General features: G+C 48.9%; 1 protein-coding gene across 1 annotated transcript in view; it reads right to left on the reverse strand.

Moving 5' to 3' along the window:
- Ptprn2 (protein tyrosine phosphatase receptor type N2) overlaps positions 1 to 26,554 on the reverse strand; it is a 680,302-nt gene that overhangs the window by 350,003 nt on the left and 303,745 nt on the right. The window contains exons 9-10 of the mRNA XM_027417041.2: positions 17,749 to 17,835; positions 6,259 to 6,338 (exon numbers count right to left, since the gene is read on the reverse strand). Of these exons, the coding sequence (XP_027272842.1) occupies positions 6,259 to 6,338; positions 17,749 to 17,835 (167 nt within the window). The remainder of the gene's footprint in view (positions 1 to 6,258; positions 6,339 to 17,748; positions 17,836 to 26,554) is intronic.

Genomic DNA, 26,554 nt, shown 5'->3' on the forward strand with positions numbered 1-26,554 from the left:
TAATGCAACCACCTACATCTGTCCTGGCCTGTGAGTCCAATACTGTTTCACTACACTCTTGCGTTTTCTGATGAGGACATGCTCTGGGGCCATGTGGAGTTCCAGGCTCTGTGTAACTCAGCCACCGGTCTCAGAACAAGCCATTACAGTGTTGTGTTCCTGACCCAGGTGGAAACGGTGAGCTCACGTGCAGATGAAATTTCAGAAGGGGTGTCTGGTCTTGTTCAGACTCCACACAACATCACATCTGTTTATGGCAGGATTGTTCTGCCTAGACTGCTCTCCGAATATCTTATCTCAAAGGACAAACACCCTTATCCTGGTCCCCCATGCTCAGGAGCCCTTGTCTATCCCATCCCTGTCCTCGGTTCTGATACTTTCTCAAGCCATCTGTAGTGGTCTGAATGAAAATTGTCCCAACCGGCTCATAGGAAGTAGCACTCTTTGGGGGTGTGGCCCTTTTGGAGGAAGTATGTCACTGGGTGCAGACTTTGAGGTCTCAGAAGTTCAAGCCAGGTCTCATGGCTCACTCTCTGTTCCTGCTGCATGAGGATCCAGATCCAGAACTCTTGGCTCTTTCTTCAGCACCAAGTTGGCGCATTCCACCATGTTTCCCACAATGATGATAATGGGCTAACCCTCTGAACCGTAAGCTGGTCCCCAGTTAAATGCTTTCCTCTATAAGAGTCACTGTGGTCATGGTGTCTCTTCACAGCAATAACAACCCTAACTAAGACCATTTTTTGCCTCCCAACCCTGAGTCCTGTCCTCGGCTGACCCGTTCTGAGATGATCACTCACACTGCTGAGGGTTAACCTGCTGCATGTGTGTATATAGTAAGTCCCCAACCTTAGCTAGCTAGGTATCAGTGGGCTAAGGAGAAAAGCTGAAGAGCTGGGTCATTACCAGCTAGACAGCTGTGTCTCCAAAGCCAGTTACCTCCTGGATAGCCTGAGGTGGTCCCACATATCCTGGACTGAAGCAGTAGAGTCAGGCAATGGCTCAGTGACAGTTGGAGATAAGACAACCACTGTCACCTGTGTCCACAGGCCCTGATGGGGAGCATGGGTGAGCCCTTGATGAGGTGCTTGGAGTTGAAGCCAGACTTCGGAGCAAGCTCCCTATTCTCCCTTCTCTTCCTCTAGTTGCCATGGGAACTGGCATCTGTAGAACTCCCAAAAGGAGGCTTTTGACAAACATTGCTTCACCCCCCACCCCAGGCCCTGCTCAGAAACAGCCTGCTAAGCTGGCCTGGGAGGGTGGAGGGCTTCAAGAATGTGACCTGGTGTATGCAGGCTCATACCTTGCCTGCCTCCCCCCCAGGACTTATTTGAAGACACATTACATGTGAACAATGTCTCTCCATGGTGCCCATCCCCATTTCTGGAACTGGACACTCCCATGGAGGTGTGAAGGTACTTCCATCTCCGAGCCAAGAGGATCAGAGAATGCAGACACACCTCTGTGTGCGAACAGAGAAAGAACGATCAACCAATGAGGACACAGATGGGATAACCTTGGATCGACAGAAGACGGGTTTGGCATTGCTAAAGATGGCCAGGTGAGGAAGCAGTGTCTGCTGAGAGTCCCCATGAGGTTGAAACTCTCTAAGGCTGCTGTTGCTGGGGAGGGTCACTTCCACAGACACAGTCTCTCAGGAGGCCCTGATAGACAGTGTGTCCTGGCCATTGCCAGGGCACCCTCCAATCAGCCTCTGACCCAGCAGGGCCTTTAGGTACCAGCAGCTGGTAGAGGGGAAGAGAGGGAATTAACATCCATAGAGCACCAAGGGACCAAATCCCAGCAATGGCTATAGACCAGCACTGGCTTGCTACCTGTCCATCTTTGTCCTATCCTGATATGGTGGCACCACAATTCTCCACTGTTTAGCGGGTGCACAGCCTGGATATTTGGGGCAAGGTTTCAAGATTGGTAGAGCCAGGGCCTGCTGGTCACTGAAAGTTATACATCTCATAGTCATTGCCTGTCTTCATGGTGGTTTCTACTTTGGTAAAATACTTATTATAGAGTGCTTACAGAGTGGTAAAATCCTGATTACAGAGTGTTTATTTCATCTTCTAGCTTATAGTCCATCATCCAGAGGAGTCAGGGCAGGAACATAAAGACGTGCACCTAGAATCAGGAGCTGATGCAGAGGCCATGGAGAGGTGCTGCTTACTGGCTTGCTCCTCATGGCTTGTTGAGCCTGCTTTCTTATAGAACCCAGTGCCACCTGCCCAGGGGTGGCATCATTCACAGTGATCTGGGCCCAAATCATTTTAATCAAGAAAATGTCCCACAGGCCAATGTAGTAGGAACATTTTCTCAGTCGCACTTTTTCCCATTCTGAGCCCGTCTACACACTTAACTTAATAGGAGTCCCCTTTCCCGTGACTATGATGAGACCCTTGACAAAATCAACTGAAGAGGAGGAGGAAACTGCTTCAGTTCACAGTTTCTGAAGAGTTGGTGTGTGGCTGTTTCGTTGACTGCTGTAAGCCTGTGGCAGCGAATCGTGGTGAGAGCGTGTGGCAGAGAGGAGATTGCTCGCCTCAGGGATGTTTGGGGAGGGGATAGGAAAGGGCCTGAGTTTCTAACATCACTTTCAATGATGTTTTTTAGATGACCCAGCTCTCTACCACGAAGGTCATCGCACCGAGGTCCCACTGCCACCCCACTACCAACGCAGAAAGACCAAGACTCAGCACACAGCCTCTGGGGCACAGTCTACATCTCCTCTCAGATCCATCCCTAATAGCAACATAGGCAAAATCGCATTCCTGTTTTGCTCAATGTGTGTGTCCCAAACACTTCCTGTCCCAGAGGTGACAGACCTAAGTGTAGGTACAAAACTGGGAAAGGAATGTCGGGACTTGAACCTGCGCTTGACCACATTCTGTGATACACCGAGACCCCTGACTTCTCCCCTGAGGTCCCCTCCAACCAGTTCCCTGCTGCTCTGCTGCCTCTGTCTGCAGTCCCCAGCCATGACACTCCCCTTATCCACAAATCACTGTCCCAATCCATAGGATCATCTGCATTCACAGGACTGCCGCTGGCCTCTTCCCTGTTCCTACCCCAGTCATCATCCATATCACTGCAACTGCTCTCTCCTTTTCCCTTTCATCTTCTGTGCCTCACCCCAGTAGACCTGATGGCCTATCACATCTTGAATATCTCAATCTGAATGAAAAAAGTTTGCGTGTTTTTTTTTTAAATGCTATTAAAAAACGAGTCATACTTTGTCACCCTGCCTAAACCCCTTCGGTGGGTATGATTCCAAATCATTTTTATCTTGCCTTTGCATTGTTTCTTCCTGAGACCATTTGGGAATAGGCAACTCCGGAGTGAAGAGCCAGCAAATGAGCTAGGCACACCCGGTGGATATCGCTCACCACAGCCATGGTACTTGCTGAGGTAGAAGAACAACTTTGGTAGGAAGAGCCTGACCTCGGGTCATGAAGGAGAGGCAGAATGAGTGTGTCCTGGTGATTAGGGGTAACTTTACGGAAAGTTTGATCAGTGGGGTCTCCATAGAGATGGAGGAAACATACACTCTGGCCTCTACAAGAAGAGCAAGAAGAGCCTTTTGTTTTTTGAAAGGAGAAATACAAAAGTTGATGAAAAACTAAGGATTAAGGGAAAACTCCCAATGGAATGAGAGTAAGAACAAATTTTCTTTTTTTTTTTTTTTTTGGAAAGGAGACATGGGCACAAAGCCCCAAGCCCTAGCTGAGGAGCTACTGGCCATTGAGGAGAGTCAGATTTTTCTAAGGGTGTGTGTGACTCCTTAGTGGGTTGACCATGTGGCTACGCACATAGCGGCTGCAGAGCAGGCCACACCCACGAGTATCTAGGCAGCACAAGTTGATTTGATGGGGTTTGAAGGAGAACACAAAAAGTTGGGTGGGTGAGGAAAAGTGGATCTGAGAGGAACTGAGGAGTGAATTTAATTAAAACACATGGCATGAAGGTCCCCACTAATTAGAAAATGGAAAAATGTAATGAGTGTCAAAAAGGAGGATGGATGGAGTGAGGGAAGGGAGGGAAGAGGGGAGGAAGGAAGGAAGGACAGAGGAAGGAACAAAGGAAGGAAGAAAGAAAGGAAGGGAGGGAGGGAAGAAGGGAGGAAGGACAGACTTTTCTGTGGTTGTCAGACTGCCTGACGATCAAGGCACAGAACCAGAGTGACTACCAGTGTCACCACGCCCTCCTAAGCACAGGGTGCACATGTTTGCATAAGACTTGCTACCTTAGCAGCCATGAATTCTAACACTCATCCCCAAGTTCTTATTAGGCAGGACTCCCATCAGTCCATAATTGAGTAAGGAGACCGAGCCATACAAACAGAGTGGAGGACCGTTCATCCACAGACAAGGGCAAGGCCATGCCATTTGCAGGAGAATGGGTAAGACTGCAGGTCACGGTGGGCGGTGGGCAACAAAGCAAGTCAAACTGGCTAAGACGACGAGGGCTTTGTGTTTTCTCCCATGTGTGGAGCTTGTCCTTTGAAAAAGGATACAAAAACAGAAGGGGATTATTAGAGTAGAGCGGCAGCGGGGAAGGGGAACAGAGAGGGTTGTGGGGATGAATGTGACCAGAGGACATATAGAGATGTATGAAAATGTCACAGTGAAGCCCACTATCTTTGTATAATTAGTATAACTTCATCAAAGAAGGAAGTAGGAACTAAGATAAATTGATGAAGCAGAATTCCCAGAAAGGAGTCACGTGGGACCAGGAAGATATTCTAAATGAGCAGAGTGATTGCACTTGCCACTCAGTGTTTTAACACCGTGTGGCATTTGATGGGGACAAACTCGGTGTTAGGTGTATACCTAGTCACTAATTTATGTATCTGTTTTTATAAAATTAGCAAAAAAAAAATGTAAGCTCTGTTACCAGGGTTACACCTCCTCCACTAATGGAAAAGGGCGTCTCTGTGCCACTCAGTGCCTCAGAGGCCAATTGCAAGCTGTGAGTGGGCTTTCAGGCAGCTCATAATAATTCCAGGAACTTCTACAGAAGGTTCTCTGTTGGGTTAACGGCCGTAGCACCAGTAAAGTGTGCCTGCCCCAATAAGACATTAGGAACTTTTGATGACACTGATAAGGTTTATGTCACCTTCTATAACTAAAAGGTCCAGGAAATGCCATTTAAGACAAAATTCTACTTCTTCATCCATAGCCAGAACTTCCCTAGGTAGGCCACCAATTCTCACCCTCTCTTTGAAGGTGGGAATGGATGCTCGAAGTACTTGGGCTCATGGTCTCAGACTTTTTTTTTTTCTCTCACACAGCATCAAGTCCATCCATAATAACATGGTATTGTTAAAAATATGAAAGGAACAAATATTTTTACATTCTGCACATGTGTTTGCAACTCTATCCATGTTCAAACAGGGAGAATCCCAAGGCTTGAATATCTATAGTGGTATAGCCCAGGAAAAGAGCCATGACATGGAGGTTTACACAAAGGGATCTGTCTACACTGTAGTGACAGCTCAGAGGCGAGTGAAGCATTACCAGTCTCAAAGTCAATAGGAACACTGGCATCTAAAATCACTTATGATTCATTAACAAAAACAATCCACCAATTTAGCAATGTGCAAGGCTAAAGGGGACTGGTACTCTTCCCTGTCTGGGACTGCGCCCTCATCCCGGCCTCCCAGAAATAGACTTAGAGTACAAACATCCTTCAGGCAAGTCACTCCAAACACCAAACATCTTCCTCATTACCAAGTTCACAGACCACCATGTGCAGGAGTTAGGACGTATTCTGGAAGATGTACAAACTGCTCCTTCTTCCAAGTGGCAGCCACTCACGTTTTTCAATGACATTACTGATCACATTGCTATGGTCATGCCTAGTCCACCAGGAAAGAGGTCTCAGAGATGCCCTGAACCTGTCCAGAAACCACTGTGTTCTCTCACACCTCTAGACCCCAAGAAGGGTCCATGGGGGAAGCCGCAAACCCAGAGTACTCCCGGCTGGCACCATGTGAACTCTTCAGTTACAGATACCAACCCTCAGTTTGCAGAGCTTCCCAGTTCAGACACAACAAGGTCTCTTGGCAAAACCCAGGCCAATGCATTAGAGAAACCAAACGAGGGGGCCCAGCTGGGCTCAACGCTACTCATGCCACCTCAGACTTGGCCAATGATGACAGTGTGGTTCTAGCTGCTCTCTGCCATGGCCATGTATGCCATGGCATGCACACACACACACACACACACACACATGAGGAGACAGCCTTACCTGTGGCTTTGATGACATCTGCAGTTGTCATGTTTTGGATGTTGGCACTCACTTTGAAGGTCACTGCTGGCCCCAAAACTCTGGAAGAGATCATTTAGGAACAAGGTCATTCCTACATCAACATGAAGCTGCCTGTCTCTGAGTTCCTAAACCCTGACAGGTTAGAAGTGCCCAGGTCAGCCTTTGCTGTTCCTGTTCGTGTTTCTCTTGGATACCGGGCCTCTGTTTCCATGTTTAGTAATTCTATTGATGACTTTGCTTTTCTCTAACAAACACACACATGTACACACACACACACACACACACACACACACACACACACACACACACACACACACACACACGAGTGCACAAACACACACACCATTGCACTGGGGGTGTACTCTTTTCTTTTCTTTTGTTTCCTAGTCAGGTTTTCTCTGTGTAGCTTTGGAGTCTGTCCTGCAACTCGCTCTGCAGACCAGGCTGGCCTCAAACTCAGAGAGATCCGCCTGTCTCTGCCTCTGGGATTAAGGGCAGGCACCACCACTGCCTCGAAAGGGTTGTACTCTTATCAAAAGAAAAGTACTCATACCCGATAAAGGCAGACAGGAATTCCTTCGAGTGTAAAGGAGAAGCTATTGTGGGAAAAGGACCTCATTCTCGAGCACCAAGAGTCAAGGGCAGAGTGGGAGAAGTGTTTTCAAACCTCTTTCTGTAGGAGCCACTTGAACACCCATCATTAAGAACTACTTAATACAAAAGCCTCTGCCGGGGAGTTGCTAGGCAGGAATTATCAAAATGCCTGTAGCTTTGTGAAGGCCACGCTGAATGTGGCTTTGAAAAAATGGGCCGAGTTACAGTTGAAATCATCTGTGAAGCCCCTGTGACACAGAAGCGAGAGATTGTATGCAGCAAGCACAGGACTGGGTATGTAGCTTCTGCTCTTGAAGGTCAGCCCTCTGTCTCCACAAACAATGACCCTTAGACTCCTCAGAAATGGACACCATAAGCACCTTCTGAAGGCAAATCCCTGACAGGCTAACAGCAGGAAAGGCAGCAGCCCTACTAGTGAGCTGTAAGCCGCCACACCCTCAACCTGGCACTCTTGGCAAAGTCTAAAACTGCCCATGAGACTGGAAATACCACACGCCTACCGACCCCTGTCTTCCCTCCCCACTCTCAGCATGGACTCGGCTGCCATTTGCCCTTGCCCAACTAAAATGCTGGGTCTGAGCCATTCTTTAAGCCTCACCCTTGTCTGTGAACTGAGATATGATCCCTGCCTCTCAGCTGCTGGGATTTCAGACTCACCATCCTCCAGTCAGCCCAGAGCTCCAGCGCACTGGGGGTGGAAGCTGGCTTGCTATGGCAAGGTGGATGGTGACCATTCCGGCAACCCAGAGTCACTTTGGGCTCCCTAAGATCTGTCCTGGGTAGTTATTGTCTCTGAGGAGTACTAACCTCCTGGCCTTATACCACAAACATCTAGAGCTTGCTCACATTCTGTTAAAATCCATAGGATTGCCAGCATTGCATTTCCATACTGTCACCTAGTCTCACTGTATGACAAAACTGAGGTATTTCTGTGTTTGGCTTTCCTGTCTGAGAATCCAGACAGGGGTGTGGGGCATGGCTGCCATCACCTTGTTCAGACCAACAAACTGTTCCCAGATGTGCCTTGTCCATAGGCTCTCACTTCGAGCTCTTTGATGGAGCCCAGTCAGCAACCATCCTGACCCCAAAGACCCAGTGGCTTCATTTGGATCAGCTCCTGTCTAGGGACATGTTCCTTCCTCACAAGCCATGTTCTGTCACCACCTCTCAACAGTTCACTCAGTTCTTAATACATCTACCCCAGTAAGCACCGACAGTGACAAATTCTCTAACACCTTCTACCCAGTGCTTAAATAGAATGTGAGTTACTACACATCCTTCTTGGCTTCCCAGTGGGGCCATCAGCCCTGGGGCGCACTGGGGCGACTCTGATCAGTCTGTGTGAGAGAGTCAGGATACTTACATCTAGAATTCTCCTGACGCAGAGAGAATCTTTATTCATATGAGAAATGCCCAGTCACAGAGGCCACACACCGAGCTGTTGGGAGAGGACACCCGGGCCCACAGCAGTCAACCGCTCTGAATTCCAGTGTGCCTTGGGTAGCTTGGACCCCCTTCCTGAGAGTCTCTCTACAGGGCATTCCCAAATACACTAATAAAAGCACACCATCAGCTCTGTGATGGAAGAGCTCATGCAGTTATCCTGTGGTGTTGCCCAAGAATGCCCCCCAGAGCCTCTGATGTCTTCCTCAGCTGGAAGGTTAGCCTCGGCAACCCCTGCTCCTACAGAGGAAGGAGTGCAACTTTGTCTGTATCTACACACCTCCCCAAAATCATTCCTGGCTTTGCATCTCCAGAGGGGCTTTCTAGGAAGGAAGGGCGGCACTGGGCCCGTTTACTGAGACCCTGGAGATAGGTAACAGCCATGATCTCCAATTGCTGACAATTCACCTCTGTAGTGGGCCCCTCCTCACCGTGTCTGGGAACACCCATGGTAGAGGGTGTTCCCTCTACCATGACCTGAGTCAAACCTAAATGTGCCCTGAGCCCCCAGACCTCATGGACTTCTGTATCACAGTCATCCCTAGGACTAGGCACAGGGTTCCCCAATGTCCCTAGAGAAACTGTGCAGAACATCCATCAGGAAGGGCCAATGTCACTGAAAATAAGCCTTATGGTGTCCAAGAACTCATTAGAAGTTTAGTACTTGGACAGTCAAAAGTGTCACTTGAGTCCTTGGCAATGAACTGGGCATTTAGGAACAGGCTTCACAGATGCTTTCTGTGTGTGTTTCTTGCTTATGAAAAAGAAACCCCGGGCCTTGGATGCTCAGGAGAAGAGGAAACAACCAAGGACAGGGACTGCCACATCCCATGCCCTGCTTGGACCCACGGTGTCCCACCAACTGTTAGTTAGTTGTGTACAAAGCTTTTAGGGTTGAAAAAGGTCATCCTGGGAGTGTTCTAGTTCCTCTGTTGGGAAGCTGTGCTTGTGATGCTTGTAATCCTTGGTTCCACAGAGAACACAGGGAGCTTCATGTTCCTTTACCAGTGTGGCATGTATGGTCTTTAAGATATGGGACATCCCACTTCCAGTATATCACTCAGAAAATCTTCCCTGAGGTGCCTCCCTTATTGATTGGGCGTGATCAGACTCATGGATTCTTGAAGCACTCCAAATAGCTTGCTGAGAAAGCAAAAGGAGAGGCTGGGGTGTGGTGGGGAATTGGTCTTCAGGAGAGGAAAAATGGCAGACACTGCAATGCTCAGTGAGTGAAGGTTATTGCACAAGGCTCTACAGGGCCTGAGGAGTAATCTCCTCTGGTGACACTGGCAGTGACCCTTGGGACAGGAGCTGTAATACATCTACCTGCACTAGGACCTCCTGGGCCAACCATCATTCCAAAGTCACTCACCCTGGCCCTCGCAGTGTTGGAGCTCTGATCAGAAACAAATCAAACTGTTGGAACCTTCTCTAGGATGCAAACATTTCTACCAACTACACTGGAAATTAGTTCTGTGGTCACACGGTATGGACCTCCCCCCCATGTGTCTTCCTGCACTACAGTTAGCTAGGTAGCTCTACCCTTAGAGCCAGGTACAGCAAGAGATGTCTTGAGCTGTAAATCAGTTGACTCTGATGCTGGATGATGTTCAAATGTACAGGATAAGGAAGTCCTCGGGCTGATTTACAGGCCATTACCTTTAGGCTTATGGGCTCCTCCTTAGTGGATGGCGACAAACAAGACCTTTGGCAGGTCACAATGCAAAGGATGAGACGCTCTATGGTTGGCCTTAAACAAGGCATCTGTAACGTGCCCCCTCCCGAATAGCTCAGGGACCATTGCAGAAGACAGAGAGGAAAGACTGCAAGACCCAGAGGTTAGCAAAACTACTGTCATGATGATGAGGGAATATTACACTCATGAATTTACAGTGGCTAAGGTTTCCTATACAACACCTGCACAAGATCAAGCCAGTGAAAAGTTCAGCATGATGGGCACAGGTTCACAAAGCCCCGTTCCTACCCAAGGGGCTTTGGACAACTGAAGACTTATGGCTCCATAACACGTCATTCATGCACAGCATAACATATGGCATGCCCCACAAAGAAGTCAAATAATGATCAGAATTTGGGTATAATTAGGAAGATTTCCCCAACAGACAGGAAGAAAGCTGAGAACCAAGTCAGAGGAAATGCCCAGGTGCAGCTAAGAAACAAAAGGCACTCACTTTGTTCTTTTACTTTCAAGTTTTCCTTCAGATTTGGCGATAATTACTGAGAACACACGACAGGCAATCTCATTATCCCTGAGGACTGTGTTCTCTGATATCACTGGACACAGTGAATGCTGGAGAGACGCTGTCCCGGGGAAGTAGGCCAGGTTCCTGGGGCTCTGACCACAGTGGATGGGTATGCAGAGCTCTGTCTGTGTGTGCACATTTCTGTGCTGATGAGTGATTGAACTCACAGCCTGAGTGGAATTGAACTCACAGCCTGAGTGGAATATTGAAGATATGCCTATTTTCTCCATATGGCACTAGGCAGCTCAGCAGTGCTTCAGCATCTTGCTTAGGCACAGACTGGGGGGAACAGAGTGCAGGTCGCCTCTGTTCTCCTCTGGTCTATGACTTTAAGACTTTCTCTTCAGGAACCATATGTAGACAGTTGCTATGGGGCAGACCTTGAGAGGACCATTGGCTGACCTGCCAGTACCCAGTGCATCCCATAATAGGGGACTCTAGATGTGGGAACACAACTGTCTGTTCTGGGTCATGGTCCCTGAAGGACCATCGACTAACTAACCAGCTGACAACCAAGTTCACTTGCTGGGAGAGGTAATGTTATGGACAGTAGAAAAAGAAAAAGAAAAGAAAATCAAAACAAACAAAAACAAAGGGAGGAAAGTGGGCATCTCTGATGGGAGGGGATGTCCTTCTGTATGATTGTGAATATATGTTTCTCTTATTGGTTGATGAATAAAGCTGTTTCGGCCAATGGACAGGCAAGATATAGCTAAGCAGGAAGTAAGGGCTGGGCTACCAGACTAGGAGAATTCTGGGAAGAGGAACACAGAGAGAGTGAGTCTCCAGAGAGACAAGACGTAGCTGCCAAGGATGCAAGAGACCCAGGCATTCTTCGGTTGTGGCACTGGGCAGGACAGAACTTCTGTCTACAGGTCTTTGACATATATGGTGGGCATGATGCTTGAAAATATTCTTACATGGCTGCTTAGGTGTAGGCATGTGTGCCGCCCCTTCAAGATACCCCTAGACATGTTGGGTATGAAAACATATATTCCAGAGACTTTTCAGAATTCCTTCATTTAAAGCTACTGCTAACCAAACTAAACAAGCTATGCATGCCTGTAGCAGGCAGGACGTGTTTGCATTTCAACAGAATTGCAGCCAACATTGTCTCTGTTTGGACGTAGTCCAGTGGCTTCTGAGCTCAGTGTAACTCAGTACCTCTGGTGGATATTTCATGTGTACTTACAATCACTCCTTTTGAAGACAAGCTCAGTCACTAGATTCCCTTGACCTTTTATAGATAAGATAGCCAAGGTACACCTGGCAACAACAGAGTTTGAGGGTTAATTCTCTAATATTAACACTTTGTAGCTACCACACATGTAAAGACCATTCTTTTCAGTGAATGAACTTTGTTGAAAGTTATTTAGAAATTGACTTATTAACTTTTAGTAGATTTGCTGATTGGATTTCTTGATACCACATTTTCCCTTATCCTGATAGACCAACGCATGCTTTGTCTGTTTGATGCCTTGATTTTGTGAGAGGTCCATATGATTTGTGGATGGATGGGTGGGTGGGTGGGTGGGCAGACTGATGGATGAACTAGTCAGTGGGTGGGTGAATATATTTTGCTAATCTGAACCCACCATGGGAAGGGAGGTGGTGCCACTCTCTCTTATAGTGTTGACTTTGGGATACCATTGTATCAGCACCACATCCTGAGACCCCCGACCCCCAACCCCTCCCCTCAACCAGGCCCTGCTCTCAGCTCTCCTATGAACTATCTCTTGTAATATCTCTAGTCCCAAGACCAACTGTGTCACCTGGGGACTATGCATTGCAGGGGCTATAAGATGTAGAGCTGATGACAGCAGAGCTGGAAAACACACAGGCTCCTGAGAGGTTCCAGAGTTCACCTTGCTCTTTGCGGCTTGGAACAGTTGAGAAGGGTTGGGTTACTTCCCCCCTCTGGAGTCCTATGCTTAGTTAGCATAGGCAATGTTAATGCCTTTGACCAAAGCACAGGCTTCCCTCATGAGAGGGAATCATGACTTTCCCACAATGACTTTCAAATACATAACAGGTTATTCCCCTACTAGCGCCTGCCTAGTCTAAAGACAGGAATGTAGTAGTGTGGCACACTATCCCCACTCCTTGGTGCTATTTCAAGTGAACCATTGAGCATTTGTCTCTGGCCCCAAGATCAGCCCTTTGTGATCATCTCCTTGTCCAGGTGAGCACTGAGGATAGAGCCTGCACTCTGACCAGTGACATGGCTGAGGACTACGGACAAGTTGTGTTGTTTCGGGAGCAGTGTGAGCAGGCTTTAGGCACCCGAGTTGTGAGTGATACATATTTACTGAGGTGTTCCTCCAGTTTCTGGATCCTCATGCTGAAGGCACCGTTTGTAGATCAACTCCAGGCAGAATCCCTGATGTTCATTTACCTTGGGCCACAGAAGCAAACTAGGGCATAACCCATGGAGGTGAGGTAGTTCTCACCTCTATCTGTCCTAGACACCTCTTTATTGTCACACACTTTTGAGACAAGGGGACAAGGCTAGGGGTCAAATAGTAAATAAAGTTATGTACAATCTCTGAAAGTCTGCAAACTTCATAGACTGCCTCCTACTTAGAGGGCACAGACCAAGAGAGAAGGGGTATGAGGTCCATATGGAGTGCTGGTGTCTGCCCAGGAGATCCTGATAAAGTGTCAGGTGAGCCTGCTCATGGCTGTACCTCGGTCACTGCCCCGAACAACCGCACCAGTGAGGAACAGAATTGTGTCTTCAAAGATGAGATCCGTAAGTCTTAATCGCAGCCTAGAGCTTTCAGTGGCCTGCGACGCCTGGGCAGACCCAGGGCTCTGTGCAGCCTATCTCAGCTCTGTGGTTCATCCGGAGAGAACTGGATGGGCTCCAAGCTCTCAGCAACACCTTCTCCTCATCCCATTCTTCCCACCTGAGTAGATGCTGCATAGGAAAGCAGCATTCATCAGCCAGCCCAGGACAGCCATGATTAGTTATAAAATCATAACTGTGGTCGCTGTGTGTCTGCTGGCGTAATTACATCAGCATGCTAATGTCGTTTTAATGGTCTCTAATGATGTAATAAGAAATAATGGGATTTATTTGACAGCTACATAACCATTAACAAAACATATTAAGCCTAACTAGTGCTTCCATAAAAATGCAGATGATATCGGCAAGTGCCAGCCCACGTGGCCCGTGTTTTCTACCCCTGAGACAATGAGTGGTTCTGAGGATGAGCTCTTAGATGAAGCACTTAGATGAAGATGACCAAGCCAGGTCATGCTAGCTATGAGCCCACACTCCTGAGACACTCCTGAGGTCTAGTCAATGTCTGTGTCAGCCCGTGGAAGGCCTGTCCTTCTCTGCCGAGCCAGATACAGCTCCTGCATTTAAAAGAGAAGAGCTGCTAATGCCACCGTGCACACAGTCAGCACACACTCGGAGATGCAGTGACTGGGTGGGTGGCGCAGACTCTGCTGGGCATGCCTGGGGGTTCTGGGGAAGACTTTGGAACCAGCTGGGAGCAACATTTAGGTTAGACCTTGGACTAGAACTTTGAATAGGAGGAAAAGACAGCATTGACCACGGAGGGTGGCCCGAATCCCAGTGTTCTGCCTTTGTTGGGAAGGTTGTGTGATAATCCTACTCTATAAAGAAGGACTGCATGTTTTCTGAGCAGGAAGGTGGACTGTCTAGGAAAATTCACAAAGATGCATGCCAGGGAAGCTCAGGCCTTCTCCTCAGAGAGGTCGGGCCATCCCTGTGTTGGGAGCACAGGAAGGGTCTATGGTAAATAGGGAGGTAGCAATGAAGCAAAGAAGCCTAGATAGGGATCAGGAGTTGGAGTATGGAGCTTGGGGTAGAGGGTCCTCCAGCATTGTGTTGGGCCTCCCATGATGCCAGCCTCCCTTGGTCCTGGCGCCTCTTCCCAATGCCTGGACCAATGGATGGTGGCCCTCTCTTCCAAAGTTAGCAGGTATATTGATTACTGTTTTCATTGCTATAAGTAACATACTTGACAAAGAATGGGTTTATGTTGGCTTGCAGCTTGGGGATGTAGCCCACCATGGTGGGGAAGGCACAGTAGAAGGAGTTAGCAGCAGACGGTCAGTTGTGCCCACAGTCAGAAGGCAGAATGAAATGGGTGCTAGCAACCCGCTCACTTTTAATCAGCGTGGGATCCTGGGCCCTGGGATGATGCTGCCATCATTCAGGGTGTAATATCTTTCTTCCCATCTCCATTAACCTCTCTGGAAACATCCTCACAGGCACACCCAGGGGTGTATCTCTGAGGTGACTGTCCGTACAGTCAGGTTTACAGTGACTGTGGATCTGTTGACCTGGGTAGCAGGGAAGGACTCAGTTCAGCTCACTTAATGTTGGGGGAGCAACAACACAAATAAGGGTTGCCCTGTGCAAGACAAGAGAGGAAAGGAGGTCAGATACTGGCAGAAGGAGAAAGGCACTGAGCTCCTGGGTCAGGAAAACTGCTCTCCAGCCTGGATAGCCACGTTAGGCTCTCCCCAAAGGAAACCTCTTACCTTGCCTTAGCAGCTCCTAAAGTGGAGCTACAGAGACTTGAAAAGTGCCCTTTTCCCTGCCTCAGGACTACAGTGGGTGGCTCAGGAGGCCTGGCCTGGAGAGGAACGGTGTCTACCACCTGCTATACAACTATGATCACCACATCCCTTCCTTGTGGCAGGTGCCGACTCCTCAGGTTTATAAGATATGCTAGAACCAGTCGGGGAAGAGAAAGGTGTGTAAGACTTGCCTGGGCAGCATTGTGCATGGACAGGCTCTCAGGAATTGCTTGTATAGTGGCCACAGAGCCCTCCGTCCACATTTCCCTCTGTCATCTTTCCCTGAGAAGAATACGGTTCCACTTCCAGGCTCCACATCCCACGTGACAGTGCCTCAGGAGCAGGTGTGCAGGCTGTGGAACAGCTCTACCAACCCGCTCCTTGTATCAGCAGGCAAAGGGGGCAAGCAATGGCAGTGGGGACAGCATACCTCTTCAAAACTCAAATTCACTTTGACACACCTGCCAACTGCCACCTGCCACTCAACCACTAAGAAGGGTTTCTGTCAAGGAGAATGTGAATTTTAGTTACCCTACACACCAGGGTAAGCTTTGTACCAGAGGAAACTCTATGGGATAGGGGGCGGGGTGAGGGGGGCAGCACAAAATCTGTGTTCTGATTTCTTCTTCCCCGATGATATGCACGAGGTGGGCTACAACTGCCTCCCACCGAGGCTGGCCCACTCTACTGTGCTCCAGTGATGTTGGCTCTTCTTGATATCTGCCCCAGTTTCTCCTACAACATGACCACTTTCAACCACAAAGCAACCAAGGCACACACCCATTCTCTTATCCTGCCTCTGCAAAAAATGGCTGTGGCTGAGTCTGATGAGGCCTGCAGGGCTGCAAAGTGCCCTTGCCTCATGTCTATCTGGTTTAGAGTGAAGGACTGAGCGTGGGGTTTGCACCACTCTTTGAATCATCTGTCACACAAGCACTAGCATACAATAGCCATTGAGTTGGGAACATGTCCTTCATGTGCCTGGGACCAAGAGAACCAGTGGCTGAGAGTATCCCCGGGGAACAAAAGAAGATTACCCTCCAGGACAGCCCCCACACACACACACTCCTCAAACTCCAACCAGAGTTGGATCCTCCTTGGTGGGGAGTCCTTGGTGGCTCCCCTGAAGTTCTGAGAAGGGAGGAGACCTAGATATTTGCAGGATTGTGGTATTCACAAAGAATTCACTCAGAATAGCTCAGCTAAATAGCTAGAAACAACACGCATGCTGGCACTCACATTGGGACCTGTGAGCATGCCAGGTCTGCCCGGGGTTTCCTACTTCCTCCGACTTGGTCTGTGTGGTGCTATCCCCTTCTTTTACCTGGACTCCCTGTCATCTCTCCAACCCTGTCACCGTGTGTATGGAACCATTGGTGGTTGTTTCCCCCACCCCCCTCTCTGCTGCACTGTCCTCACCCAGCAAGGCCTGAGTGTGAAAGCTCCTGGCCCATCTGTAGACACTTCCTTTATGTTGGGTGAGTGCTCAAGTACGTACATGCCAATGCGATGAACATCCCATAACATGAGTGAAGCCTCTTCTTGGGAATCTTAATGGAATTTTCTTATATCAGGTTAGTTGGGGACCTCCTCTTGGATGTCCCTTACAATCTACAGTAAGCAGTCAGATCTGAGGCGAGGACAGTGTGGATACATGGCGTGCACTAACTCCTAGGACAAACCACATCAGAGTAGAAACTACGATGCATCCCTTGTAGGCAGCAACCAGAGAGGATCACAGACTGTGTCATGTGAACAGGTGTACCTCTCCAGTGCATACATGAACAGGGACTCGGCCAGGACCCTGCCTGTAGGGACACTGTAGCCCCACCTCCTAGTAGCCCCTACAGGTGTGCCTGGCCACGCCCATGAGGGCGTGGTCAGGGGAGGTCAAAGATGATGTGGGGACAATTCTTAAGAGACAGTGCACATGTGGAGGGTCCTTCTCTCTGGCCACGCTAGCTTATGGCCTCTGGGCACGCTCTGGCTTGCGTTTGAGCTGGTGTTTATCTGAATAAAGAAATCTTAGCCTTACGGACTACGGATCATCTCGCAATACCTGCCCAATACCAGTACCAGCATAGCTAGCATTCCTTCACACGCAGCACCTTCTCCAGCACCCACACACTTTGCAGACATGCATTGGCTCTCAATGATGGGACAAGGATCTTGGCTGGGCTGTGTCTGAAAGTCCAGTGCACAGGCTCTCAGGGCAGTGTCCTGGGCCCTTGTCCACAGAGACACTGAGGCCAGTGTGGCAACTCTAGGGGCTCTTCCCTGGAGCCTGGAACCTGTTCTGGCTGCTCCAGAATCAAAGTGATGCCAGGTGCAGTGGCCCCAGGAAGCTGGCCTCCACCACACCATTGCTGGGGAGAGTCGGCACTTTGTAATTAAATGTAGGTTTCAGCTGTATTTAAATAACTTCCCAAAGCCCAGAGGAATTCTCCTTTCATTCTTGTTCTAAACAGCTATTCTATGATATAATTAACAAGAACCCCAGGCATGAGGCTCTTTTCATCACAAACCAATTTGTGAGCCTGGCACCATGAGCGGCAAGCACAGGACAGCAGGCTCGGAGTCCAGCACTTACCTGACATCTGCAAAGAAGCCGGAAGGCACCCCGAGGATGTGGGCAACTTCATCCATCAGCTGCTTCCCCTTCTCTGGACTCAGGGGGCTGGAGGCGGGAAGAGGAATACCATCACTAAAGCAGAGCGGCAAGTCTTGGGGGGAGACCCTTGGCTTTTGGATGGCTTTTGTCATCAACCTCTGTCAGTCCTGGGGACTCGGTGCCCTGACCCAAGGCCCTGCTGTACTTCCTGCTTTGGGGTGGGGACTACTGCTCCCCATGGGTACTCCGGGGAAAGGTGCTACTCCCTCCTGATGGGTGCTCTGACTGAGCCCCTGCTCTGGGAAGGTTTACACCTTAGCACACCTCCTATTCTAGGGGGGTCTGCTGTTTCCCTAAGTGTCCCAGCTTTGGGGGCGGTTAACACTTGGCTCACTTGGGGGCTTCTGGTACTGGACGCATGCCCCGTGCTGGGAGATGGACTGCTCCTTGACACATGTCCTGCTTGGGGCTACTATCCTCCCCTCTGTCTGTTGCACAAGCAGGAGCTACCCTCCAAAGTGGCAGTTGCTCCCAGGCAGACATCCGATTCTCAAGAGGAGGGGACACTGCTGCCCACTGTAGCCCATTCTCCAATGTTCACTTTCCCTGAGAATCTTTGCTCACAGGCAAGCCCCAGCTGAAGGGGTGGTGGACTGCTCTCCTACTTGCACACCACACTTGGGCCACTGCTTCCCAACACACACTCCTTCCTTTGAGGGTGCTCTCTGATGCAAGCCCAGCTTAGGTGCCTGATGTTCTCTACCAAGGCTTGCTCGGGGACTTCTGCCCCGGGAATCATGTGACTCCTCAGGCGTGATGAATCACCTGATTTTCCAGCAATCAGACAGACAATACGGTGCAAATGGAATTGTTAGGAAGTGTAATGAGCCTGTGATGCTGCCACAGGCTCATCTCAGCCTTCAATAAAAATATAATAAAGAGGTTTGAGGGGGGGACAGAAAGGAGACAGAGGAGAGTGAACGAGGAGCAGAGGCCGAAAATCAGATTGCTGGGTGGCGTCAAGCGAACAAAGGAAACGGCCATTTTTTACAGATTCATTTCTAAAGTGAGTTAGAATGCCGGGGAGAGGGTATTTAAACACTACACAGACACACACCAGTCACGGGCATGCCAAGTGGGCGGGCTTAAATGGTAGGTAGGGGTTCCTGCAGTGAAATTGGCCACCCCCCGGGGTGGGGTGGGGTTGCTGGGGCTGTGGGCTCCCCAGCAGGCCACAGGGAGAACAGCTTGATTGTGAAGCAGAAAAGCAAGGACCCAGTGGGCCTGTAGGTTCTTAGAACCAACCTTGAGCACCAGAATTCATTTCACAGTTCACAGCTGTCTGTGAAATCCTGTTAGTGACGCTTCAGGGATGTCTTAATTCACGTTGTTAGAGCAGAAAAAGGGCTGTTTGGTCATTGGGGCCTTTGCTGCCTTTTCAACCCAGCACATATAGAAAGGATAGGGTAACCGTCGCTGCTCCCCGGGACTTAGAGACAGCCAGAAGCAAGTCATTCACTACAAGTGCAAGGGTGTAACCCCAAATCCAATCATGTCACAACAAGTGCATGGTGTAATCCCAAATCCAATCACCGATGTACCACCACCACCGCCCCTCCCCCCAGTGCCATGTGACTATCTGGAAAGAGAGTCCTGTGTATTTAATTTGTTAAGATGAGTCACCGGTGCCCTTTAGCCACCGAGAAATGACACAGACACTGGGGAACAATGTGAAGACTTAAAGAGACAGCTGCCGTAGTCAAGGCCCACCTAAGACTACCAGCAGCCCATCTAAGGCATCAGACAGCGAGAAGGGCAGGAACAGAGGTCAGGTGACAAGGAAGGTAAATCAGGGCGAGGCGGGGGCAAGCATGGGCCTGCCAGGATGAGACGGGCAAGATGAGTGTCATGTGGGATTCTTTAAGGACAGCGTGGAGCCTGCGATGCACGTGGAGGCTGTGTACAGGTGACCATGGCAGCCAAGAGGTGAGATCTGGGGTTTGCAGGATCTCAAGGCCACTCAGAGTAATCACCTGATTGACCAAGGATATGGAGGTGGAGGAGCCACGGGGAGGTCTAGCCTTGTGCTGAGTAGACTGTAACCTATGAGACTGCAGACTGGTAGCCGGGTAATCATGGAGAGTTAGCTGAGGGACAGTTGTTGAAGCTGTGGGATGGGTGGGGTGGCGGGGGGTGGGGGGACAACTGGGAAGCCTCCAGAGTTTAAGGAAGCAGCAGGGAAAATAATCAGAGACAAGAGTGGTAAGGAGGAAGTCAGATGTCAGATCATTTGGGGATGAAGGTGGGATGGCTGTGGGGTCATCAGTGAGTCCAGATAAGTGGGCCTACTACACAGGACTTCTGAGTGGAGGCTGCTTTATGGAGATGGGGGCGGGGGAGGGGGTGGCTAGAGTTGCTTGGGAAGCAGGAACTTCAACTGAGAAAGTTTACCCCACTCCTGGTACCAGTCTCTATCTTAGTTGGGTTTCATAATAAAACACCATGACCAGAAGCAACTTGGGGAGAAAAGGGTTTATTTCATTTATACTTCCACATAACCGTCATCACTAGGGAGAGTCAGGGCAGGAACCTGGAGGCAGAAGCTGATGCTGAGACCCAAGAAGAAAATAGCTTACTGGCTTGCTCAGTCTGCTTTTTTATAGCACACTGGTATAGAATACCATCACCGGAATAGCACCACCAACGATGAGCCTGGCCCTCACACATCAATCACCAAACAAGAAAATGGACTAGAAGCCTGCCCTCATGGCAACCTGACAGGAAAACTTTCTCAGTTGTGGTTCCTGCTTCCCAAGCAACTCTAACATGTTTCAGGGTGACATAGAACTAGCTAGCACACTCTCCCTGTCCCACCTTCCCAGATCCCCTTTGCTTGTAATTATCACCTATACTCATCTAGTAGTCACAAACCATGGCCCTACCACCACCACTCCTTTACCTAAAATTCACCTGCACATTGATGGAAGCCTTTGGATGGTCACTCCAAGGGTCTCCCAGGTCAGTGTGTCAACCCAGACCTCAAACCTGTAGAGAGTAAGGGCCATTTCTTTTTAAGATTTTTAACTGCAAAGTTCCATGGTGACTTGGCTTTGACTTTACAATTTGGGTTGGACCTACTTACACTAATTTCATTTCCAGATTATTTACTGCCAAAGAGTGCGAAGTTGAAGGGCAGGCTGGCTGTGTCATGGCCCTATCCCCATATACCTCACGACCTTCTCAGCCCTGGATAGGGAAAATGGCTGCTATAATCCACAGCAAAGCTAGTTAGCAGGGCCTTGAAGATGAAATTCACTGAATCAAATCCCTCTCTAAGCCCTTTTCCTCCACAGTCAGACAGACACCCCAACCACACTAACCACAAGTGAAGGCAAGCTGTCCCTTTCCTGCCTCCCCGTCACTGTCAGAGCTGCAGGCAGGGCACTCTCCATTCAGCCATACTGTGCAGATCGTGCTCAAATGAGCAGGCACTTATCTCTGCTATATTTTAAAATACACAGCCATCATCTGTCATTTTGTGGTCAGAACTTCCTTCGGAAACTGCTGGAGTTAATCTGGAAAATCAATGGGAGGACTCAACAGAGCAATTCTGGCTGTCTCTATGTGGCAGCTGCCACCCTGATCACCTGGAGGACAGCAGTCACTGACACTTGCTGTTAGCTGGGCTCACGGATGGGAGAGCCTTGAGAACCACCACCCCACTCCCCAACCCCCAACAAACACACAATAAGCAGTAAAGATTTCAGAGATAAAGATGAGGTCTATCTCTAATGTGTTTTGGGTCTGAAGGAAAGCAGCATGCTTTGAAATCTCTTAATGCTGCTATTCAACCATTCTAAGAGGGACTGCTTCCTGATATCTACCAAATAACCAAAACAGGAGGACTCCAGAGTGTTGATAATCATGCTGCCACAAAAAAAGCCCTTCCCAGTGGCACTAAGCATGCTGAGCACAGCTCATGATCTTGCACACAAGCACAGCTTGAGAAGTCCCACCCAAGCCAGGCGGGCTTCCATGCAAGCACAGTACATGGATGTCATCACCTGCAACGTAGTATGTGGACTACCATGTAAATCCCACATGGGCACCCCAATTCCGCATTGAACATAGACTCACAAATAAAACATGTGGACCCCCATATACACAAAGCTCATGGGCTCCCACACAGCCTCACAGCACCCAAATAAGAGTCTGAATGAACAGTAAACGCCAACGAAAACATCATGTGACCAAGAGGCCACAGAGTAACGTGATGCTGTTAAAACAGAGACTAGCAGGCTGAAAAGAGGCCTTGATGGTTCCCAGCACCCATACTGTGGCTTGCAGCCAGCCACCTTAATCCAAGTTCCGGGGAATCCCATGTCATCTTCTGACCCCTGTGAGTGCCAGGCATACACACAGGGTACTTACACACATGTGGACAAAGCACTTATGCACTCATAGGTTTTTTTTTTTTAATAAAAATCAGAGGATGACAAAAGTAACTTTAGGATCAGAAATGTTAAGAACAGCAGAAACTTCTGGAAGGCTCTCTGTGCTGTCACTGAACTCAGCTGTCACACACGTGTCTCACAGCATGTTTACAGCACTGTTACCAACTGTTTTAGTTAGTAATTTGTTCTGCAAAGAGGTTTTGCTATGCTGCCCAATCTGTCCCTGATCCTAGCCTCAAGCAATGCCTCTTCCTCAGCCTCGTGAAGAGCTGCAACTACAAGTAAGAATCACCATGTCTGGCTACTCAATCCTGTTTTCTTTTATTTTTGAGACAGAGTCTCACTATGTAGTCCTGGCTAACATGGAACTCTCTACATAGACCAGGCTGCCCTCAGACTAGGAGATTCTGCCTCTGCCTCTTAAGTCCTGGGATTAAAGGTGTGTGTCACCACACTCTGTCTAACTTTGTTTTAAGGAAGTAGAAACAAAGGCTAAAGAAATTAAATCCCTCGTCAAAGACCATCACACCAGTTAACTAACCCCATGCAAAGGAGAAGCTACCCAGGGAAGTTGCAGGAATCCAGCACTGCCCTAGACCACTGCCCTCCATGTACACTTTGACTTCACAAAGTGGGAGAGTCAGTATGTGCAGTGTCTCACACATTCCTTTCCTGGTATCTGTTATTGTCTCTTACTTCCAGTCCAGCTGAAGTCATATGGAAGACAGTACCCACCACTGTGGTGCTGTCTTGTTTGTACAAATAAAGCCTGTCTGAAGGTTAGAGAAGGAGCTTGGCACTTGATGGGGGACTTCTTTCTGTATATATATTTCTCTTATTTGTTGATGAATAAAACACTGTTGGCCAATAAGGCAGGAAGATAGGCAGGACTAGGAGACTAGGAGAATTCTGGGAAAGGTAGGTAGAGAACCCGCCATAAACTGTCGCCTTGTAGGCCGCCAAAGGAGTAACAGGTCCAGGCATTCTCTGGTAAGCCAAGACAACATGGAAATACATAGATTAGTAGTTATGGGTTAATAATTAAGACAGAGCTAGTCAATAAGAAGCCCAAGCCACCAGCCAACAGTTTAATAATTAATATAGTGTCTGTGTGTTTATTTGGGGCTAAATGGCTACGGGAAGCTCCAGCAACAGCCACTAGCTAACCATAGAGATCTGGAGGTCTGTACAGACAGGAAGTGAAATGTCTGAAAAAATATAGGTGTGTAGAAACAGGAACTGTCTCTCTTGTCTGCTGAGACGCTAAGGAGGCCAGGTGTTGCTGCAGCTTGCTCCTTATTCTCTCTGATCTCTCAGCATTTTCCTCTCTGTCTGACACTAGGTTTATTAATTAGACCAAGTGAGAACTCTGATTACACACCGGACATCATATCTGCCATCAAGGACAGCCCTTCACACACCCTCTTAGTATTGGGGCCAGATTTCGGACATCTCATTATTTACTTGAAATCTCACTGAAAGTTAGGGACCTAAACGATGGTCATTTTCCTCAGTGTTGTCACAAAATACCCAACAAAAGCGAGGCAAGCAAGGGAGAGTTTGTTCAGATTTGGAGTTGGAGGGTGTGGGCCGTCATAGCGGCACCAGTGTGGGGCAGTTTTCTCATATTACACCCACAGTCAAGAAGCAGAGGGAGACAAATGTCGATGGTGGCCAGTGTGCTTTATTTGGCTCAGGAACTCCAAGTGTGGCTGTCTCAGGATGCAGGATGCATTTGAGTCCTGCTTTAATTTCACATAGCTCTGTAACTCTCAGTCCTTCATCTGATTTACATGCACAGACAAACACATCATACGCAGAACACGCACAGATACACGTCATACACACATATACACCCAAGAACACAGGATAGAGAACACGCCGTAATGTGTGTGAATAGCACACGCTAGAACTCACATGACATGACTCCCGTGTATACTAGAGCTACATGTTCTTAATACGCATGGCACCCCTTTCCACCGGCTGACTCCTCAACATCTCCTGAGGCAGCTGTACCATCCTCCAGTTGGTTCCTCCCCACTTTAGCATGCTCCTGCTTTCCCACGGGAACACCACCGCAGGTGGCCCCCGCATTTCCTTCCCACTGCAGTATGAAACACCACAGCCAATGTGTCCCCGCAACAGTGGCCAGGTGAGCCTAAGCTTGTCCTATTACAGTAAATCCCCAGCAGGCCTGCAAGAGGAGCAGCAACCTCAGAGCTGTGCAGATGGTGTTAAGGAGAAGAAAGGCTGCCGAGCTCTGGTGGGCCTGGCTCAGATCCCCGGGGCTCACATGGCTGTCCGAGCATGCACAGCCTAACTGTGCCATGTCTTGCACAGTATTAGACCACTGTGTAATCACACGGCTGAGTCTGTCTGAACACTTGAACTGAAAGCCCCGTTGACTCGAACCTTTGGATCTGCCCACAGGGCATGACCTCAGTGCTTCACACACACAGATCAGTCTCAGGAGAGTGAGTATGAGTGAGACAAGCCTTTCTGGAAGGGAATGATCCTCAGTGTAGCCTCTAAGAGACCTTCCCACTCCAGATAGCATGCATAATCTGGACTACTGGACTACTTAACTCTTCGCACTAGTGGAATAAAGCAGTGTGCGTACTTGCCTGGCTCCCATACTGAGCCCAGGTCATGACAGCACTCCCTGATGAAGCCTGCCTGCAGCCCATTGACAAAGCAGCAGGTAAGAATAGGGATATCTCAAGATAGAGGTGAAGTGAGAACCTTTTGATCATGGCTGAGTCCCAGAACTTCCATGGGAAGTGAAAATTTTCTTCTATTTGTTTCCTCTTAGCTGGAGCTGCTCTGTCTCCCGGCCCACGTGGCGCCTCCAATGCAATTCTGGGTGTACGAAATGTGTGGCTCACTGTGGCAATTTGATAGAAAATGGCCCCCAAATGGAGAGGCACTATTAGGAGGTGTGGCCCTCTTGGAGTAGATATGGTCTTGTTGGAGAATGTATGTCACTGTGGAGGTGGGCTTTGGCTTTGGCTTTTGGCTCATATGTGCTCAAGCCAGACCTAGTGAGACAGACCTTTTCCTGTTGCCTGAGCAAGATGTAGAACTCTTAGCTATCTCTCCCCTGCAATGTCTGCTTGCACCGTGCAATATCCCACCATGATAACAGATTGAGCCTCTGAACTTTAAGCCACACAATTAAATGCCTTCCTTTGTAAGAGTTGCCCATGGTCATGGTGTCTCTTCACAGCATTAGAAACCCCTAACTAAGACACTCACCTTCTCTCCTTCTAGCTGCCCTGTTCACCTAGCCACAAGTATCCCTTCCAAAGCAGTGTACTGGTTTCATGGTCTTTTTCCAGGTAGGTATGGCTATGTGGCTGGGTTGGGGATGGGGGCATCGATACACAGTTGCCAAATTTAGCAGGTGATTTCCTCTTCCTTGGGGAAGTAATTCACTCGTCAGCCCCACACTAGTTTCCACCTGCCAACCCCTCCTGAGGCCCAGAACAACATAATCTTAGCACCATCTGGAGAGACTACAGATACTGCCTCTCCTTCAGACCCTATGTAACAACTCACAAGGGAGCATCAGAAGTAGTGAGGTTAAGTACCATCTCCAGGGCCAGTGCTGGCAACAGGACCTGCAGGATCCTTGCCAGCACCCGAACCCACCAAAGACAAGGCATGGCAGGACAGTCAGCCAGAGGCAAAATGGTCTTTCTGCGGCTCCTGTGTATAGTGGGAACTGTCCTGACTGGCCTCAAAGGTGTGGCGAAGGAATGAGGACAAGGAAGGTTCCAACACAAAAACCACAGTGTAACAATGCTGCATTTTCTCCTGGACAAAGGCCGCCAGTAGAGAAAATGACCTGATCTGGCAGGCCCCCCTCTCAACAGAGGGCTAAGGCTTCATGGAAACTATGTCCCTTCCAGCCTAACTCTTCATTCTGAGGATGGCTTTGATGTTGGGCCATCAGTAGAACATGCCATCCGAAAGGTGGAGAGACCACTGCACCAATCACGTTTTTCCTTGGGGGAACCACTGGTTGCCATATGGAAGAGCCTAAAGTGACAATTTTTCAAAAAGATGCCTGTCTGTTACCTGTGGTGCAGCTGAGGTCAGGGCAGTGTGTTGGCTGAAGGGCCTTTGGTCCTTGCACACGGGACACGCTACCTGACGTCAGAGAGTTCAACCCTGAGGACACTGGTGTTCTGATGTAAGGGGAGATGCTAAGAAAGGATAATGACGTGTCCTCATGGTGCACAACATACAGTGTTGAACATGTGGATAACATATGAGGCCCCACATTACACATACAGACCACAAGGCTCACAACATATCACACATATATC

This window comes from Cricetulus griseus, chromosome 5 (genome assembly GCF_003668045.3).
Source record: "Cricetulus griseus strain 17A/GY chromosome 5, alternate assembly CriGri-PICRH-1.0, whole genome shotgun sequence".
Lineage (NCBI taxonomy): Eukaryota > Metazoa > Chordata > Mammalia > Rodentia > Cricetidae > Cricetulus > Cricetulus griseus.